The sequence below is a fragment of the Mobula hypostoma genome, chromosome 7 (assembly GCF_963921235.1).
Source record: "Mobula hypostoma chromosome 7, sMobHyp1.1, whole genome shotgun sequence".
Lineage (NCBI taxonomy): Eukaryota > Metazoa > Chordata > Chondrichthyes > Myliobatiformes > Myliobatidae > Mobula > Mobula hypostoma.
In genome coordinates, this window is record NC_086103.1 from 59772546 (window position 1) to 59793121 (window position 20576).

Genomic DNA, 20576 nt, shown 5'->3' on the forward strand with positions numbered 1-20576 from the left:
TGGATTTCATGATGGCACACTACACTGTGATGTTGCTCCTCACCACCTCACTTCCCATTCACATCTTTCAACTGCTGGCTACTTCTGCTGATGGCCCACTTTCTATTCTTCAGCTGGAGGCAGCAATAATAGCTTGCTGCTCGCACTGTCATTTATTTCTCATACAGAAGCCAGTCTGACTTAGCCTCAGAAAGTGTAGTATGACTGAACTGTTCCCCACAAAAAAAAAGGAATTAGCTGTGAACATTCGCCATTTTCATAATATTTCCTTGAATTTGCATCTTTATTGGCATTCTTACATTATTTTGTGTCATGCCCTTAGCTGGCCCCAGAACAGAGTATTTGTATGTAAAATTGTGAACTATCATTCCAAATGAGTGATTACCCTACCGTCAATTCGCCTCGCCCAGAAGATTTGTGTGCAACCAACATGGTGCACACCAGTTAAATGCAGGAATCAAAATGATAGAGCCTAATGACTTTGCTTTTTTTGCTAGATGGAACATACCCCTTCCTCACCACCTCACCCACAACAACCAACATATTCCCCAGGTTAAGGTTCCCCATAATAACTCAATTCCACGCAGAAGAATGCAACAGAAAAGGAATTAGTATTGTTAGTATTTTCGTTTGTGCCTTATTTCAAGGTTTGTATTCGACATATTCAAATAGATTATGATGTTGAACAGAGTCAAGGAAGAATTACAAATATGAACTTAATATACTGTGCATCCATCATCAAGGCCATCTCTTCAGTCACACAGTCACAATATTCTTCATTCTATGCTCTGAACAGCAAACATATGGTGCATATTTCTCACAATGATGAACAGTGGAATATTTAGTCAAAATTATAATTCAGCAGTTAGAAAAAGTCCTCAAGAGTTTCATGCTCCAGTTGATTTTAGTAAATCTTCAGTGTTCAGAAAAGTAATGAGATGAGTTGTTTGCAGGGATAGATAAACATCAGTGAAATTAAGATCAGGCAATACATTATCAGCAGACACCCTGTTTTCACTGAATAAATACTTAGAAGAAGATGTCTGTTCCAAAAAGATGAAAGGTCAGTCATGCGTATTGATTTTAAGAATAATGCAGGCAAGATTGAAAATAAGTTTCCATTAGTTGCCAAGAACAAAGTCCAAAGGCTACATTGATGACTGCATTAGAGCTGCTTTCTGCTCGATGCTGAGCTCATCAATTTCATTAACTTTGCCTCCAACTTCTACGCTGCCCTTTAATTTACTTGGTCTATCTCTGGCACCTCTCTCCCCTTTCTCGATCTATTGATAACTTTTACAACCTGCTGACTCTATTGCATCTTGACTATACTTCTTCCCACCTGCCACTTGTAAAAAATACAAGTTTCACCATCTCTGTTGCATCTGTTCTCAGGATCAGACATTCATCTGACGTATTCTCCTTTTTCAAAGAACCGTGTTTTCCTTCCACCACCATCAATGCTCCCCTCACTCGCATCTCCTCCATTTCTCCCCACATCTCCCCTCAGTCTATCTTTCCTTCACTATAACAGGGACATGGTTCTCTTGTCCTTACCTGCCATCTCACAAGCCTCCGATTTCAGCACATCGTTCTCCATAATGTCTGCCACCTACAACAGAATCCTAACACAATGCATATTTTTCACTACCCCTCACCCCCCATTACTCTCTGCTTTCCACAAAGATTGCTCTCTATATTACTCCTTTATCCACATGTCCCTCCCCACTGATTTCCCTCCTGGCAATTATCCTTGCAAGCAGAACAAGTGCTACACCTATCCCAACAGCTCCTCCCTCACCATAAGTCAGGGCCTCAAACAGTACTTCCAGGTGAGGTGACACTTGTTGGGGTCATCTGTTGTAACCGGTGTGGCCACCCTGATGTAGATTGGGGGATCACTTTGTCAAGCATCTTCGCTCTATCTGCCGCAAAAAGGTGGGATTTCTGGATGGGTACCCATTTCAATTTGGCTTCCTATTCTTAGGGTCGATCCATGGCTTCCTCTACTGTCACTATGAGGCTACTCTCAGATTGGACAAGCAACACCTCATATTTCGCCTGGGTAGTCTGATGGCATGACATCGATTTCCTTAACTTCTGGTAATTTCTTCCCCCCCCCCACCCACTTTTCCCTTTATTTATTTCCCATTCTGGTTCCCCCCTCACTCATTTTTTTCTCCTTACCTCCCCATCACCTCCCTTTAGTGTCCCTTCACCTTCCTTTTTTCCCTTGATCCAGTCCTTTCCTATCAGATTCCATCTTCTTCAGCCCTTGATCTCTTCCACCAATCTCCTCCCAGCTTCTTACTTCATCTCCCCCCCACCCATCCATCTTCCCACTCACCTAATTTCACCAATTACCTGCCAGATTGTACCCCTTTCCTACCCCACCTGTATATTCTAGCTTCTGCCCCCTTCCTTTCCAATCCTGCTGAAGGGATCTTGGCCTGAAACGTTGATTGTTTGTTCCACTCCCATATATGCTGCCTGATTTTCTGAGTTTCTCCAGCACACTATTTGTGTCATTGAAGGTTCAAAGACAATTGCTTTGGAAGACTACATAACAAGGCAATGAATTCATGATATAATGACATTTTGTTAAATGTATGAGCTAAAGATTTGACCTTAGACATAGGATGCCAATCCAATGCAGAGAGTTCAAAGTAAGAGACAGGTATACAACATTAGAGCAAACCTCACCATCAACATCCAGATCTTAAAACAGAAGTATTCAAAATGATTTTTGTAACCGTATTGAGGAGGAGGAGAAGATGGTGGCACGATGCAGCGCATGCGGCCTGTCCGGTGAATGATATCAGTAATCTGTCAAGAAGGGGACCGTGCACAATTCTGATTTGATGGAGACAGATGTGAGTACGGAGGAACATCTGGAGAAACTTCTGGAATGCCCGCTTCGCTGCCGCTGCTACTGTGTGGTAACCGGAATTTCCGGAGCAGAAGGCCTCGAATCCTTGGCTTTGCTTGATTTGGCAGCCGGGGCTAGGTCGAAGGCGCTCGGCGGAGGATGGTGCTCGGGAGGCTGTATCAGAGGGGCTGGTCGGAGGCTCGAAGTTTTCGGATGGACGGACTCGGTGTCGGCTGTGGTCGGGTGCTTCCAATGCATGGGCAGTTGTCGGTGCCTTGGAGGTTTATGGCATGGAGTTTCTCCCTTTTGGCGCCTGTTATCGGGGACTCGGCAGTCGATCGGGACTTGAGACTTTTTTTTACCGTGCCCATGGTCTGTTCTTTATCAAATTATGGTATTGTTTTGCACTGCTGTAACTATATGCTATTATTATGTGGTTCCATCAGTGTTAGTCTTTGGTTTGTCCTGTTTTCTGTGATATCACTCTGGAGGAACATTGTATCATTTCTTAATGCATGTATGCATTTCTAAATGACAATAAAAGAGGACTGAGTGTTCTCATAATCTAATTGCGAAATTTTAATTCTTTTCATCTGATTCACAAATTGATAGCTCTGTCACCAAATTATTTTATAGGAACATCCACAATACCAGATAGTCATGATTTTGCCATTTTAGACTGCTGGTACATTCCTATTAGCTCTTGGTGGTATGGTATTGCTTTTGGGTCTCTTCAACTTTGTGGTTTGTCTGGTTGATCCAAACCTCGAGGACATGGGATAGCAGCCAAAACAAAAGAGAGAGTAATGAGTAGGACACTGATTCCAAAATATCAAAAGGTCTCTTTACGGCAGGAAGAATATATATCCCCTTCCACATAAATGGTCAAAAAAAAAGATAGCTCTAAATTTCAGCTGCTGTGTTGAAGTCGTCAGCATTCAAAGTGACATAGCTTGCACTCATATTTGCTTGAATGCTCCACATTGCCAAGCTGGCACCATTCTGAATAGAAAAAGAAACCCATTCCCTGAATGTGCGATTTGTGATGAATGGTTTCAATTATCATGAAGATCTGCGCCCAGTCACTTGAATGAAGCCTTGATCAACTCTTCCTTTGCCAGTCCTGTGTGACATTAATCCAACCACCCAGTCAAGTCACAATCTGGTTACTGATTGACAGGAGATCGCTGATGAGCCCAGTCAGGAAAAACTGGGCTGAGCACACCATGGTGAAGCAAACCTCCAACTACTTGAGCAGGGGACAGCAATGTCATATTCTGGGATGGAATTCCCTTTGCTAATATGAATGTAACATTGCCTCATGAAAACTTTAACTTGAGAAATTGGCTGAGGAGCATAAATTCCAGCATAATCATGGACTTATGTGCTGTGGGAGAGTTGTCATGCCATATCCAAAATAGAACTAGCATGTCTCCTTTGCATAGACTGCACTTTGAATGCAGTATCTACAGGTCAAACATTGTCGACTGTTATCTTCTGTCTTGTTTGATTTGTTTCTGAAGGCAGGCACTGTTTTTCCTTTCATGTTGAGCAATAGCTCTTTAAAAGTGACATCTAAGTTGACTTTTTTTTCCATTGGTGGGGTGTGCTCCCTGTATCTGCAGTTTATCATTCGCTGTCAGCTGTGGTTTGCATTGCCTTGATATTGATGACAAGTTCTGATCAAAGTATTGCGTATGAAGGCAATTAATTCTGGGTTACATTTTGCTCACAGTGCAAGAAATGACGGTGAGCCAGATGGAATTTCTGGTTTCTCTATGGTTCAGAAGACGATCCTCATCACGTTTCTTGCGGCTATTATGATAATGACTATATTGGGAAATCTGTTGGTTATGGTAGCTGTTTGTAAGGATAGGCAGCTAAGGTAAGTGATAAAATTGTAAAGTAATACAACGTGCAAGACTGTTTTTGCAGTTTGTGGGTATTAGTGTGACAATGATGCACATTGGTTTGCAGTGAGAATTTGTAGTTATCAGCAATTAACTTGGTAAAAGCAATAAGATTTGTAAAAATGGCTTTGAATCACAAAAGGAGATCTATGGCATCCATTAGTCTTGCGAGACCATGGATCTGCGCCTGGAAAGTCTTCACTCTCCAGGGAACAGGCCTGGGCAAGGTTGTCTGGAAGACCAGCAGTTGCCCATGCTGCAAGTCTCCCCTCTGCACAACACCAATGTTGTCCGGGAAGGGCATTAGGACCCATACAGCTTGGCACCAGTGTCGTCGCAGAGCAATGTGTGGTTAAGTGCCTTGCTCAAGGACACAACACGTTCCCTCGGCTGGGGCTCAAACTCATGACCTTCAGGTAGCTAGTCCAATGCCTTAACCACTTGGCCACGTGCCAAAAGGAAATGTTAAGTTTAATATCTGGCATTTTGGTCAATATTGGTAAATTTTAATGAGTATTATAAAAGAAGAAATGGAATTAAAGACGCACAGGTGTTTAGGATGGAATTTCAGAGCTTAAGGGTTAAGCCGTAGGCACAACTGCTAATGGCAGAGTAATCAAAGCCAAACATGATCAAGAGGAAATAATTGGAAGAATTCAGATATCACAGAGGGATGTGGGGCTGGAGAAGGTTACAGGCACAGGTGTTGAGGGTTGGTAGGTGTTGGAGGGAAGATAAACCAGTGGATAAATTTCAAATAATGATAAAAAATTTGGATTAGTGTATATCTGTTAGACTGGGGACAAATAGGATTAGCTCACACGGTGGCAATGGTTAAGGGGATGCCGCTTTACAATGTGGTTGGCAGAGCTCTGGATAACAAGTTTTTGAAGGAAGACAGTGGGTGGAGAACATTGATGGAGTTGAACATAGATGTAATAAAAGTATGGATAAGACTTGCAGGAACAGATAAAGTGAGGTAAGTCTGGATCCAGTCACTCACTAATAAGACAGAGCAACTAAGCTGAACTTGAAAAGGGATGCATCCCTGCAGGCTGACAACAGGAGGTTCTGAAGAGTTTTTGTTTCAATATAAAAACATTTCACTCTCTGAAAATACTTGATCCAATAATTTCTGAAGCTTCATTTCACTGGTCCTATAAAATGAAATGCCTAACCACTAGTTCTTACCCCAGACTGGGAACCCAGTCGCAAAGTTAAGTTATAAGGAGTTTTCAGCTGTGGCCAGCCAGTCTAAGGAAGAATGCTGAGTGTTGATTGGTTATTGAAATCATGATAATCAGCAGGGAGCACAAATTTGTGGTCAATCAAATGAGCATTGCTGGCACATTACAATGCCAGCAGATGTTGGCCAATTTAGCGGCTTTTCTTCATTCAACAGTTCTCAGGAAGCTCTTGAGCAGCTTAATGAAATTAAATACCTTAAGGTGCAAGTTTGCACAAGAAAGCAAAATGAAGCCCAATCATCAGATGAAACTTTCAATATGTAATACCCCACAATTAAAAAATGTGTAAATATTCTTGATGTATTCTTTCAAAACAAATTGCATAATTAAAAGAATCATACTACTTGCAGAGCATATCTATGTAATATGAGGCAGAAAATAACTGGATGAAGGATATAAATTGGTGGTAATTCAAGACATCTGCAAAGAAAATTGCAGTTTCATGCATAAAAATGTTAATCAAGAAGCAGCTTTGAAAAAGCTCTCCTGGATACAATTTAGCAACTAATGAAGCAAGCAAGAATGTAGATTTATTTTTATTTTATTTAGCGACACTGCGTGGAGTAGGTCCTTCTGGACTATTGAGCCACGCCGCCCCAGCAACCTCCGACAAACTCAATTAACCTGAACCTAATCACAGGACAATTTACAATGGCCAATTAACCAACACAGTGCAACTTTGGATTAAATGTCACATGATGGGAATGAAAGTTCATTGAGAAAACAATTTAGATAAGCAAAATAAACATATGATAAAGGCTTTTGAAGAAATGCCAAAAGCAAATGGACATTACAATCAGCATTCTATAGAAAAGTCATTGCACTGAAGAAAATCTATCAATATTTCAGTATGGTACACCTTTGCTCATGATTATATAATCAATGTTATTGCGTTCACAGCTATTATCAATTATCATGCTTGCAGTTTCACAATAATAAATGTTAGCACTTTATATGGTAATTTATTGTGAAACTGGTATACCAACTGTACCAACTGTGTTCTTTTGGCAACATTATGCACCGAGTATTAAAGGCAAACACAAAACATTCTGCAGGTGCTGGGGTCAAAGCAACACTCACAACAAGCTGGAGGAACTCAGCAGGTCGGGCAGCATCCGTGGCAACGATCAGTCAACGTTTCGGGCCGGAACCCTTCATCAGGACTGAAGAGGTAAGGGGCAGAGGCCCTATAAAGAAGGAGGGGCCTCTGCCCCTCCCCTCTTCAGACCTGATGAAGGGTTCCAGCCTGAAACGTTGACTGATCGTTGCCACGGATGCTGCCCGACCTGCTGAGTTCCTCCAGCTTGTTGTGAGTGTTAAAGGCCACAACAGCTCCCTTGCGTTTTTAAGAAATGCAATACATCTGTAAGCTGTTTAGAAGTTTTATGGGGCTTCTGTAGGAGAATTCTTTCTTTTAGCATGTCCACCGCTAATAGAGTCACAGAGTCATAAACACTACAGCACATAAACAGGCCTTTCAGCCCATCTAGTCCATGCCAAACTATTATGCTGCCTAGTCCCACCAACCTGCACCTGGACCATTGCCCTCCATATCCCTCCCACCCAGGCACCTATTCAAATTTCACTTAAATGTTGAAATCGAACTTGCATCCACCACTTCCACTGGCAGCTTCTCACGACCCTGTGAGTGAAGAAGCTCCCCCATCATGTTCCCCTCAAACATTTCACCTTTCACTCTTAACCTATGACCTCTAGTTGTAGTCGCACACAACCTCAGTGGACAAAGACTGCTTGCAGTTACCCTATCTTTACCCCTCATAGTTTTGTATAGCTTTATCAAATCCCTCATTTTCCTACGCTCAGGGGAATATAGTAATAAATGTGGAAGTGCCTAAGTTGATCAGTGGGCTTTAATTTCAATTGTTAATAAATGCCACAGAATTCATGAATGGAAAAATCTGGCATTTTTGCTTCTGATTTACATCCGAACAGATTAGATGACAATAAGGAAATACTTGAGTTTGAAATTTAACTTGAAAGTTCAGGTAGAAGTGATCAGAGCATTTATATTTTATCTAATGCTGTTCTATATGGTATCATAATATTCCTTTGCAAATGGGAAGAGATGAGCTTTTATCCTTATGCATGGAGAGGCAGTAGTGCATACACACACACACACACACACACACACAAATATAAGGGTTTCACCATACTTTAATTTATATAACAATTCAGTCTATTGTTTGTTTTTATTGAGGACAGTTTTCACTATTATGAGCATTTCCTTAAATTTCTAATCCCTTATAGGAAGATCAAGACCAATTACTTTATAGTCTCTTTGGCCTTTACCGATCTGCTTATTTCAGTCATGGTGATGCCTTTTGGAGCTATTGAACTAGTACAACAGAACTGGATATACGGAGACACATTTTGCCTTGTCCGGACTTCTTTAGATGTCATGCTAACCACAGCATCCATTCTTCATCTATGCTGCATTGCTTTAGACAGGTGGGTATAAATATGTATAGTTCTTCTCTGCTCAGACTATTTCAAAGAGTACACTAAGATAAATTTATTGATTATGTATATCATATATTGGTGAATATATACTAATATACCTTACGTAATACATAAGAGATTTTAGGTTTGGAAAAATTAATGTAAGTTTATGTTATAATTTAGTGGAGATCTTAAGATGAAGTCATCTTTACATCTCAACATGCTTAGTATTAATCACAGTGTTCTTAATTTGCCAATGTTTTATTGCTCTTATTGAAATGTTCAGTAGTTGAAGTTTATGTAATATTTTTGTGAAAAATACGTCTTGCTTCGAAGTTGTTATCCTGTTTTAGGATTCTGTCATGTGATTGACTGCTCGTTGAGCCTCAACAATGTGTATAGAGCAGCAGAGCATGACCCAGTAGGTAGCACTTTCAAAGAACTGGGATGGAAATGATATACCTGACAGCTGCCTTCAGCACCCTATCCTCTCAAAACTATCTCTACCAAATTACAATAGTAATTTAAAATCATGTGCCTGAAAAATGTTGTTCTGAGGAGTTAGGCATGTCTGTCAAAGTCTTATGTTAGCTTTGAATAGATTACTCAGGACCATGTCCATAAATCACTTCAGAGGCTTTTGATACCTCGCTCTTCCAAGACAATTCCTGGGTTTTGGAATGACTTGCCTCCAGTTTTCTTTCTAAGGCTCTTGGGTGACTAACAGTGCCAATATGGGAAGCACAGACACTTCCTTAGATGGGGCAGGAATGACTGATGGGATAAGTGGCTGCATAGTTTGTGAGATGGTGAAGTCCTTCCACTGTCAGCTCTGGACTGCCATGTGCTCCTAATTCATGTTCGCCAGTCCTCAATGCCCTTGCAAATGCTCTTTTTTAACTTTGAGTTGAGGTGGGCCAAAGGTCCCAAGGAATAAGTGAGAATATTGAACTTCTTCAAGGAAGCTTTAAGCACATCTTGGAAATCCATGAGTCTGATAATCTCCTGCCACAACAGAGCTCATGAGAGTATTTACTTTGAGAACTGGGTGCCAAACATGCAAATCTTATGACCTGGCCAATATAGCAGAGTAACTGAGACCAAACAGCAGAGATATTAGCCTGGGAAAGAGCATTGTTGGGTTGCCTATTCTTCCAATGCTTTTTGAGGATTCTGTAAGACAGCATTTGTAGTATTTATCTAAACCTTGAGATACTTGTTGCAAATAGTCCAGGGTATCCTACAAGAGATAGAGAGAAGGATTTTAGTGGTGGAGTACTAAAATGAATCCCATTCAGGGTGATGTTTAACTTGGAGAGCTTAGAATTATTGTTTTTTCTTCCCATAATTTTCTTATTGCTGTCCTATTTTCCCCTCTTCACAATTGAGGGTACAGGACTAAAAGCTGTTGCTATACTTAGCTTTGTTGAGCTTTGCATTACTTTTTGTATATTGACCACAATTTTCAATCAGTAAGAAAGATGAATCGAAATTAAAGCAGAAAAACTGTGTTGTCTATTTTCTATTTTATACAGTGCAGCTTTTAGTCAGTTTCTAAATGATTCCACCCATTTGCTGTTGAAGTTGTGCATGTTGGGAAATTAGATTGGCTGTTGTTTCCAGTTGCAATTCACCCTAATCCTGGAAACATTTATCTGCTATGTTTCACTGTGCTGTTATTTTCAAGGTGCCAAGTGTTCAATAATAAAAACTCACAAGATTCAGCAGATACTAAAAACGTTGAGCAATACACACAAAGTGCTGGAGAAACTCAGCAAGTCAGGCAGTACCTATGGAGGGAAATAAACAGTTAACATGATGTTCCAAATGAAGGGTCTCAGCCCAAATCATAGACTGTTTATTTCCATCCATGGATGCAGCCAGACATGCTGAGTTCCTCCAGCATTTTGTGTGACATGTCCAGTAATACGTAGCCATAGAATATGAATCAGAAAGTAGCAACTAATGGTCCTTATTATACAGTCAAAGTTCAGCAATGCAGACACTATACTAAAATAATGCAATGTATATTTATAATTGTCCCCTGGAATATTGTTTATATGTCATGTGCAGAATATTCCCTGTAACTTTAAACAGAACTTCATTGCCAATTGAGTTTGACACAGATTGATGTTTTATTGTTTACTGTCTCTCCTGGTCTGAACTCAGCACTTCAACTGATTGAGTGTTGGGGTCACTCACAGCCGCAAAGCACAATCATGGGTTCCCTTCCACCCACCAAAAACACATTCTCATTACAGCCCTTCCCAATTCCAACACAACCCCAACTAACCCTAGTTTAAAAATGCAAACAACAGGAATTCTGCAGATGCTGGAATTTCAAGCAACACACATCAAAGTTGCTGGTGAACGCAGCAGGCCAGGCAGCATCTCTAGGAAGAGGTACAGTCGACGTTTCAGGCCGAGACCCTTCGTCAGGACTAACTGAAGGAAGAGTTAGTAAGAGATTTGAAAGTGGGAGGGCGAGGGGGAGATCCAAAATGATAGGAGAAGACAGGAGGGGGAGGGATGGAACATTCTGACATGTCTATCCACGGCCTCCTCTACTGTAAAGATGAAGCCACACTCAGGTTGGAGGAACAAAACCTTATATTCCGTCTGGGTAGCCTCCAACCTGATGGCATGAACATCGACTTCTCTAACTTCCGCTAATGCCCCACCTCCCCCTCGTACCCCATCCGTTATTTATTTTTATACACACATTTTTTCTCTCACTCTCCTTTGTCCCTCTGACTATACCCCTTGCCCATCCTCTGGGTTTCCCCCACCTTGTCTTTCTCCCCGGACCTCCTGTCCCATGATCCTCTCATATCCCCTTTGCCAATCACCTGTCCAACTCTTGGCTTCATCCCTCCCCCTCCTGTCTTCTCCTATCATTTTGTATCTCCCCCTCCCACTTTCAAATCTCTTACTAACTTTTCCTTCAGTTAGTTCTGACGAAGGATCTCGACCTGAAACGTCAACTGTACTTCTTCCTAGAGATGATGCCTGGCCTGCTGCGTTCACCAGCAACTTTGATGTGTGTTGCTTAACCCTAGTTTATTTTAGTTTCTTCTTTGTTTGATTTTATTTTCACAGTACCCAGTTGGATACACAAGCCAATCGTTAAAGGAATAGCAATCTTAAAACAACAACCACTCTTTATAACTGTTGTTATGTAAGCATCAGACATGATTGAACATCTTTCTGTACTAAATGGGCATAATGACAAATTAAGTGTTCTATGATTAGGTCCCAAGCGTTTTTGCTTCCAGTGTTGCCAAGGGATTTAATTAAAAAGTAGTGAAGCAATTATTTTTTATTTTTTGGCATTAGAAAGATCACATCTGGAGTACTATATATTCCTGTTACTCTCCTTTCTTGATGAAGGATAGTAATGAATGAAAACAGTTCAGAAAACATTTTCCAGACTAATAACTGGAATGCGTGAGTTGTTTTATGAGCAGCCAGGCACATATCCTCTGGAGTTTAGTTAACTGAGGGAGACTTGATTGAAATATAAAAGATGCTGAAGTGTCTTAACAGAGTGGTTCTGGAAAGGATATTCTTGTAGGAGAATGTAGGTCTAGGGATCTCAATTTAAAAATAAAGGCTCCCCTGTTTAAGAGAGAGATGAAACAATCTTTTTCCACAGATCCTGTAAGTCTTTGAATTCTACTTCTGCACCCTTTTGAGAAAGCGAGCCTTTGAATTCTGATAAGCAGCGAGATGAAGGGTTTTGCATGGAATTGACTTTATTACTTACATCGTTCATATACATGAGGAGTAAAAATCTCCATCTAAATGTGCAATTTATAGTAATTTATAATAAATAAATAAATAGCATGTACAACAGGATTGTCAATAAAACATAGAAATACAGTTGAGTTAAGCAGTCTGATGGCCTGAGCCTGTTGGTCCTGGGTTTTATGCTGTGGTACTGTTTCCTGGATGGTAGCAGCTGGAACAGTTTGTAGTTGGGGTGATTCGGGTCCCCAATGATCCTTTGGGCCCTTTTTACATACCTGTCTTTGTAAATGTGCTGAATAATTGGAAGTTCACATCCACAGATGCGCTGGGCTGTCCGCAACACTCTGGGCAGAGTCCTGCAATTGAGGGAAGTACAGTTCCCATACCAGGCAGTGATGCAGCCAGTCAGGGTGCTCTCAATTGTGCCCCTATAGAAACTTCTTCAACCGTCTGAAGTGAAAGAGGCACTTCTGTGCCTTTTTCACCACATAGCCAGTATGTGCAAACCTTGTGAGATCCTCGATGATGTTTATGCCCAGGAACTTAAAGCTGTTCACCCTCTGAACCCCAGATCCACTGATGTCAATAGGGGCTAGCCTGTCTCCATTCTTCCTGTAGTCCACAACCAGCGATATTGAGAGAGAGGTTACACTGGTAGATGGCAATGATGAATTCACGTTACAATGAAATTCACCCTGATCTTATTAAACAGCAGAGTGGCCAACTGCTGCTCACAATTTGTACGCGTGTGTAAAACTGTTTTCCATTTGTGAGATGAACATAGAAGCTGCAGTGGCTGTGAAATGCATGGATCAGGTTTTCATGCACTTGAAAGAGAGTAAGCTATCAAAATGAATATTTAAAGCTAGAATGTATCATTTTGCCATTTTATTATGGCTTCTGGTTTGGCAAACGTGCTCTAAAAAGAAGTAAGATCCATTTTGCAGAAAAACGAGCCTGGCGGCTGTAGGTAGAAAAGAAACATTTTTCAATCATTGGTCTCTGCTCTGTATTCCACTCTGTGCAAAGCCAAAGGCAAATGTGTAATACAGTATGTTGTAAAACAACTGAATATTAACACCACGCTGTAAACAGTCTTTCACCTCCAGACACAATTTTCAGAAAAAAAGTGTTTTAAATTGTTAGCTTTTGTGATTACAACTGCAATTCTCACTGACCTAATCTTGTTCAACATAAATTCATCACCTATCAACATCTAATAGAAATCATGAAACTGACAGAGAAGGATTTCCTTCCAGACCTTCCTCCCTGACATAAGGACACAAGGAACTGAGTGACCAAGGAGGTAAACATGGGAATGAGGGGAGTGAGTGTAAATTAATTTTTGGATGAAAGATGAACAAAATTATTAAGGAAAAGGTATTTTTCTGTTTTGTTTTCAGGTACTATGCTATTTGTTGTCAACCTCTGGTTTACAGGAACAAAATGACACCCTCACGTATTATTATAATGCTTGGAGGGTGTTGGATTATCCCCACATTTATTTCATTCCTTCCTATCATGCAAGGCTGGAACAGTATTGGTATACAGGAACTGGTGAGTAATGCATAGTCTAATAAAATGCATTATGAGGTTAAATGTAGTGCTTGTCATATTATAATGGGAAATTTAGCAAATGTTCTTTGGAACTGTTGTGTCCTAAAACCACACCCAATATTTTCACAAGCTTATGATTAAATCCTTTCATTCTGGTTCTGCCCTCTCACAGTGCAGAAATCGACATAATCAAAAACGTTAATTATATCTTGTTAGAATGAGATGTGGGAAAACTCCTCTTTCTTAACTCATTTTCAAATTTTTGGCAAAGTTCAGCAAGCTACCTTCCTCTAACGCACTCCACTATCATCCAGCAGGATGGGACAACCTTCATCTGGATGATTCTGATCTATGGTGTCTTGGGCAAAGTATCATCTTCAAAGGTGCTTTGCACTGCTGTCCTGTAGTGACATCATCAACTTGAGCTGACATCATCTGAAACATGTCAAGGTCTACGTGTTTGTAGGTGATATTTAAATCTATGTCCGCCCATCACCTTACTCTTTTTTCGGCATGCAGTGCTGAATAAGCAGAAACACCCTCTGGAAGAACAACGTCACTATATTCAGTCTCAATCACGTTATGATTGCCTACACTGTGATTATATCTTCCGCTCTTGTCCTCCATGATCAAGAATTATTTGCCTATAGTGTAGTTTTGTAAAGTCTGAAGTACCAATGAATTCATTGCAGAATCCACATACACTGCCACATATTTGAGGAGGTGCTGTTAAGGGTCAGTTATTAAATGATTGCTGCTCTTTTGCATCTGGTCTCTACATACTCCAGATTCCAAGTGCTTAAAGACTTTCCAAGTGTTTCTCCGTCACTTTGAGTTGCCTTGATATTCCATCTTTTCAAGGACACTTTGAGGACATCCTTGAAGCATTTCTCTATCCTCCTGAAACCCTCTTGACATTACAGAGCTTAAAGTAAAGTATTTATATTGGGAATCTGGTATAAGGCACATGCACAGTGAGGGCCACTCACCAAAGGTTGTTGAATATAAGCAAAGATCTGACACTATTTTAACACTTTGGCAAAGAAAATCTTGAAATACTGTAAGTTATTTTGATTAAATTATCTTCTTCAACTGAATAGCATTTTTTTAAAATCTCTTTACAGGTAGAGGTAAGAAAATTCAGCAATGACATGAATACAACATCCTGTGTCTTTATGGTGAACAAACCCTTTGCCATTACATGCTCAGTTGTTGCATTCTACATACCTTTTATTTTAATGGTTCTAGCATACCAAAGGATATATGTAACTGCTAGAGAACATGCACGGCAGATTGAAATGCTGAAACGTGCAGGAACCTCAAATGAGTCTGGACAACAAGCTGACCATCCAGGAAATCACAGGATGAAGACTGAAACCAAAGCAGCCAAAACCTTGTGCATTATTATGGGATGCTTTTGCCTCTGTTGGGCACCATTTTTCATCACAAATATTGTGGACCCATTTATAAACTACTCTTTTCCAGAAAAGATTTGGACAGCGTTCCTTTGGCTTGGATATATTAATTCAGGATTGAATCCTTTTCTGTATGCGTATTTGAACAAGTCCTTCAGGCGTGCCTTCTTAACAATTTTGTGCTGCGGTGAGAGGCACAGACGATCTTCTAAACTGGGACAGACAATTCCCTGTTCTACAACAATTAATGGATCAACACATGTATTGAGGTATGTGTGACGCATTAAATATCCACTTTAACTTAATCCAGGTACAGGTAAGGCAGCCTTTTCAATATTAATTGAACCCACTCCATAAATAGAACTTTCTAATAGAATTAATAAATAGAATTTTCTCCTTCCTGTTCCAGTACTTAATTCAGCGGTAAAATTTAAGACAACATATTGGGTGGTTTCCAGGAAATACAGTGGGGTGTCTTTATCACTTTGTTAATGATGGAAGTGTGTGACCGAGATTATTTATCACTAACACCTTAGCCATGCTAAGCAATAAGAACACCATTTCCTTCTTGCATCCCACATTGCGAAGCACAGGAAGAGTTACAGAAGAGCAAATACTACTGAAAATGATCAGAGCACTGATGTAGCAGAACCATTAGAAATGGCAAAAATTGACAGACTTTGGCTTGTTTTGGCCTTTGATTTTCCTTCCCTTATGGCCTGGTAGGATTGGAATGAGAAACATACCAGGATTTTTAAAGTTGTTCCATTAACAGAATAACTGGTGTAGTCAGGGTTGAATGAGACAGGTGACACAAATATCACGTTACAAAGAAAAGTTCCTGTCACCTAGGAAATTCAGGGCAGTAAGTTTGAGAAGTATTATTGTTCATTGTGAGTAAATCACTAAAATCTTAGTTGATTAAATGGAAACATTCTTATCCCTCTCATCTAAACTCTAGTTAATTACAGAATTGAAATATTCTTAGAAAAATTTTGTACTGTATGCATATGTGCATTGCAATTATATTTTATAGTTATTATTTATAAAGGTGTGGCAAGTAGATTTCAAAATCTTGAATTTGTTAGTTCATCACATTTCATGAAAATGCATAAAATAGATTGTTAACTGCCCTGTGCCAAATGTGAACTCAGAAATCTCCATGATAGAATTTCATGGAACTTGGGCAGATTGCCTTTGAGTGCAGTTAACATTTTGATCAACTTTCCCATCTGTTGTTTAAACTTCCAATAGTGTGTCAACTATTTTTGTACTCACCTATAAAGTGTCTGCTTCCAGTTTTATGACTGTATATAAACAGGTAAGATTTTCCGACCAATATTTATGTTAACATGACTAGAGTGATTTATTTGCTCAGGCCACAAAATGTGTACAGGTATATTAGTTTTATTTTATTAAGATGCATCCAATGCAGATAAATTATTTAGCAACAACAATTTTATATTGTTCCTCAAAACCTCAGAGGCTTGCCCTCTAGGTGATTGTATGTAGGTTTCATTTCCTTTTCTTTGTGGTCTGTTGCCTACAGATTGTCTCCCTATTGGTTGTATTTTCTCTTGCTCTCTCTAACCCTGCCCTATTTGCTTTTTTCTCCTTGATACCTTTCAGTTTCCAGAATTAGCTTGCTCCTGTTCTTTTCAAAAATACATTCTATACAAAATTAGCAGCAGGAGTAGACCGCTGGCATCCTCAAGCCTCTCCCACCACTCAGTGTGATCATTGCTGCTCTATCTTGACGTCTACTCCTCTTCTGTGCCAATTCCACATAGCCCTCAAATCGTTGTTCTTTCAAATATTAATCCATTGCCATCACCACTAACCTCAGGAGCAGAGAATTCCTGAGATTCACCACACTCTGAGAGATTTCCAGAGATTCACCAAACTTTGAGAGAAGAAACATTTATATACTTCAGTCTAAAAGACCAGCTCCATATTTTGTAGCTATGTGCACTTTCATGACCCTCCCTCAAGTGAAACCATTTCAATATCCACCACCAAAACCACCCTCCTCCTCTGAGTAATATCACCTCTCCCTCTCTCCTGAAATCCTAGGAATGCCCATAAAAACTGTCCAGCCTCTTTTGATAGAGCACATTTTGATCCAGTGAAATTTCCTGGTCTAATGTCTCTCCTTTGGACTGCTTCCAATGCTGTTATATTACTTTAGTTAAGGGGAAAAGTACTATGCACAGTATTCCAAATTTGGCTTTACCAACACTCTGTACAACTGTAACAACCTATCCTCCTGCCCCTTCCCCACTTACAACCTTGCTCCAATTCATAAGCTCCAACCACTTTGCAAGAAAGGCCATAACTGTTCGTTGAACATCTCCTAACATAGTGATTCAGGCACTAGAACATCTAGATTGCTCTGAAATTCTCTCTCCATTTAGAAAATACACTGCCTTTGAATTATTTTACCAAAATGCATGATCACCACTTCCCTGTGTACGTTAAACTCTATTTGCCAGTTTTTCACCCAAGCACTCCATTCTATTATATCCTGGTGCAAAATCACAATTTCATCATCACAACATGCCCTTCCACTTGGTTTCCTTGAATGTTATGTTTTATTTATTACCTTCCTCTCTCATTTCTAGGACCAGCTAATCCATCTCCATTTATTCCCTTGTACACAGAGCTTATGAGTGATTCCAGCTTATACCAAATAGCTAGAGTTCTATCCCAAATAACACTTGCATTATTGACAAACCCTTCGGATGTTTCAGCCCCCTCTTTTCTCTCTTTTAATCAGTTTTTAAGAGTTAATATTGAAATCCCCAGAATTTAAGATCAAAGGTGTGATCACAGGAAACTGATTTCTCAGCACTGGATCTTCATCAGCAGAATTCTTCACCAATGACTTTGCAGCAATATTCTCAGATATTTACAAAAGAAATCCACACTAGCAAGTATTTCCTATATAAATTCATGCATTTCCAGTTCAAAAATGTCGAACTTTTAAATGAACACTCATTTATTAAATACTTTCCATGTGGTTGCGGTTGCTTTAGAATTAAACAGTAACAGAGTATGCAGTGTGCAGTGTGCTGTTGTGTCACTAGAGAATAATTTCAAGGTGATTCTAATGTAATGGGCTTACAGAGTAACATGGGTTAGAGACTCTGATAACTTCCAGGCTCAAATAACTAAGTTCTACACGTGAACTTTGAGCTTGAATACTAGCAGTGCTATGAACCATCAAGATCTGGAGCCAAGACTACTCTTGATTACAACTTGACCTCCAGGATACAGATGTAAAAAAATTGACCTCACTCTCTATTTCTTTAGCCCAACAACTCTGAGATTGTAATTGCCCACTAGAATTAGCAGAGAACAGGGACTGACTTCAGGACATATTCCATGTCTCTCATTTATTGTTAATACCAGGCAACAGTCCTTCCTGCTGATTCACCACAGTTTTTAGATTCCAAAGTTAGGAATGAAATCAACAAATAATTTGAGTAAGTGCAACCTATTCACAATGAGTTATTTTTTCCTGAATACAACAGAAAATACATCTGTGCCTTCAGCCCAGAAGTATGCTCAGCCCAAAAATGAGTTCGGGGGTAGTGGTATGTTCTTTGTTTGAGATGTGGGATTTCTGGGAGACTTCTTGTCTCCCTGATCACTACCCCTGCATGAAGTGCACCAAGCTATAGTTCCTTAGAGACCATGTTGAAGAACTGAAGCTACTGCTGGGTGACCTTTGGCTCAATGAGGACATGAAAATTAGAAGCTACAGGCAGGAAGTCACCCCTTAAGTTACAGGAGGTAGGTATCTGGATGACTGGCAGGACAGGGAAAGAGAATAGGCAGCTAGTACGGCGTGGTTGTTCCCCTCCTTAGTTAGAGGAGCAGGAAACAGATTCTGTGGATGTGAAAGAGACACCTGGATGATATGTTGCCTCCCAGGTGCCAAGGACAGAGATGTCTCAGATGGGGTCCACAGTATTATTAAAGGGAAGAATGAACAGCCAAAAGTCATAGTACCAACAGCATAGGCAGGAAAAGGGAGGAGATCCTGAAGAGAGACTATAGAGAATTAGGCAGAAAGCTGAAAAACAGGACCTCCAGTAAAGTAATCTCTGGATTGCTGCTTGTGCCACATACCATTGAGGGTAAGAATAGGGTGATTTTGCAGATTAATTTGTGGTTGAGGAACTGGGGCGGGGCAGGGTTTTAGACATATGAATCATTGGGATTTCTTTTAGGAAAGGTATGACCTGTACAAAAGGAACGGGTTCCACTCAAACCCAAGGGGGAACAATATCTTTGCAGGCAGGTTTGCTAGAGCTGTAGGGGAGGGTTAAAACTAATTTGCAGGGGGATGGGAACTGAAGAGATAGGGCTGAAGATGGGACTGTTGGTAAACACTTAGATACAGTGTGCAGTAAGACTGTGAGGAAGGACAGGTAGATGATGGGGCAAAATTGCAGTCAATGGGGTGAGTTAAAGTGTAATGGGAGAATGGGAGGCCAAAAGCAAAAATGGTAGTGAGTACAGAACAGAAGGTGTTATATTTGAATGGACACAGTATACAGAGTACAGTAGGTGATCATGTAGCACAGTTAGAGGTGGCAAGTATGATGATGTGTTCATCTCGAGTTGTGGCTGACCCAAGATCAGAGTTGGCAGCTTAACAACCAAGAATACACATTGTTTCTAAAGGACAGGAATATAGGCAGAAGGGGTGGGGAGTCTGTCATGGTAAAAATTGAAATCAAATCCCTAGAAAGAGGTGAGATAGGATCAGATAATGTAGACTCTGATGGGTAGGATTAAGAAACTGCAAGAACAAAAAAAAACCCTGATGGGAGTTAAATACAAAGGTCAAGATGGGGACTACAATGGGAGATAGAAAGACATGTAAAATGAACAACATTGCATTAATCATGGGGGATTTCCATATGCAGGTACATTGGGGAAAATTAGAGCAGCCGGGGGCTGAGCCCATTAGGGGAATAGCATTTCTGGATTGGGTGTTAGGTAATGATGCAGATTTGATTAGGAAGCTTAAATTAAAGGAACTCTTAGGAGACAGTGATTATAATATGATAGAATTCACTCTACAGCTCGAAAAGGACAAGCTAAAATCAGACGTATCAGTATTACAGTGGAGTAAAAGGAATTACTGAAGCATGAGAGAGGAGCTGGCCAAAGTTGATTGGAAGGGAACACTAGCAAGAATGATGGCAGAACAGTAATGACTGGTGTTTCTGGGGGGGGAAATTCAGAGGGTGCTGGAAATTTATATCTCAAAGATGAACAAGTATTCTAAAGGGAAAATGAGGCAACCGTGGCTGACCAGGGAAGTTAATGCAAGCATAAAAACAAAAAAAAAAGA

At 40.2% G+C, this 20576-nt stretch overlaps 1 protein-coding gene across 3 annotated transcripts in view; it reads left to right on the forward strand.

The window, feature by feature from the left end:
* htr4 (5-hydroxytryptamine receptor 4) overlaps window positions 1-20576 on the forward strand; it is a 148273-nt gene that overhangs the window by 36483 nt on the left and 91214 nt on the right. For all 3 annotated transcript variants that reach the window (XM_063052733.1, XM_063052735.1, XM_063052734.1), the window contains exons 3-6: window positions 4605-4754; window positions 8295-8495; window positions 13640-13793; window positions 14918-15477. In XM_063052733.1, the coding sequence (XP_062908803.1) occupies window positions 4605-4754; window positions 8295-8495; window positions 13640-13793; window positions 14918-15477 (1065 nt within the window). The remainder of the gene's footprint in view (window positions 1-4604; window positions 4755-8294; window positions 8496-13639; window positions 13794-14917; window positions 15478-20576) is intronic.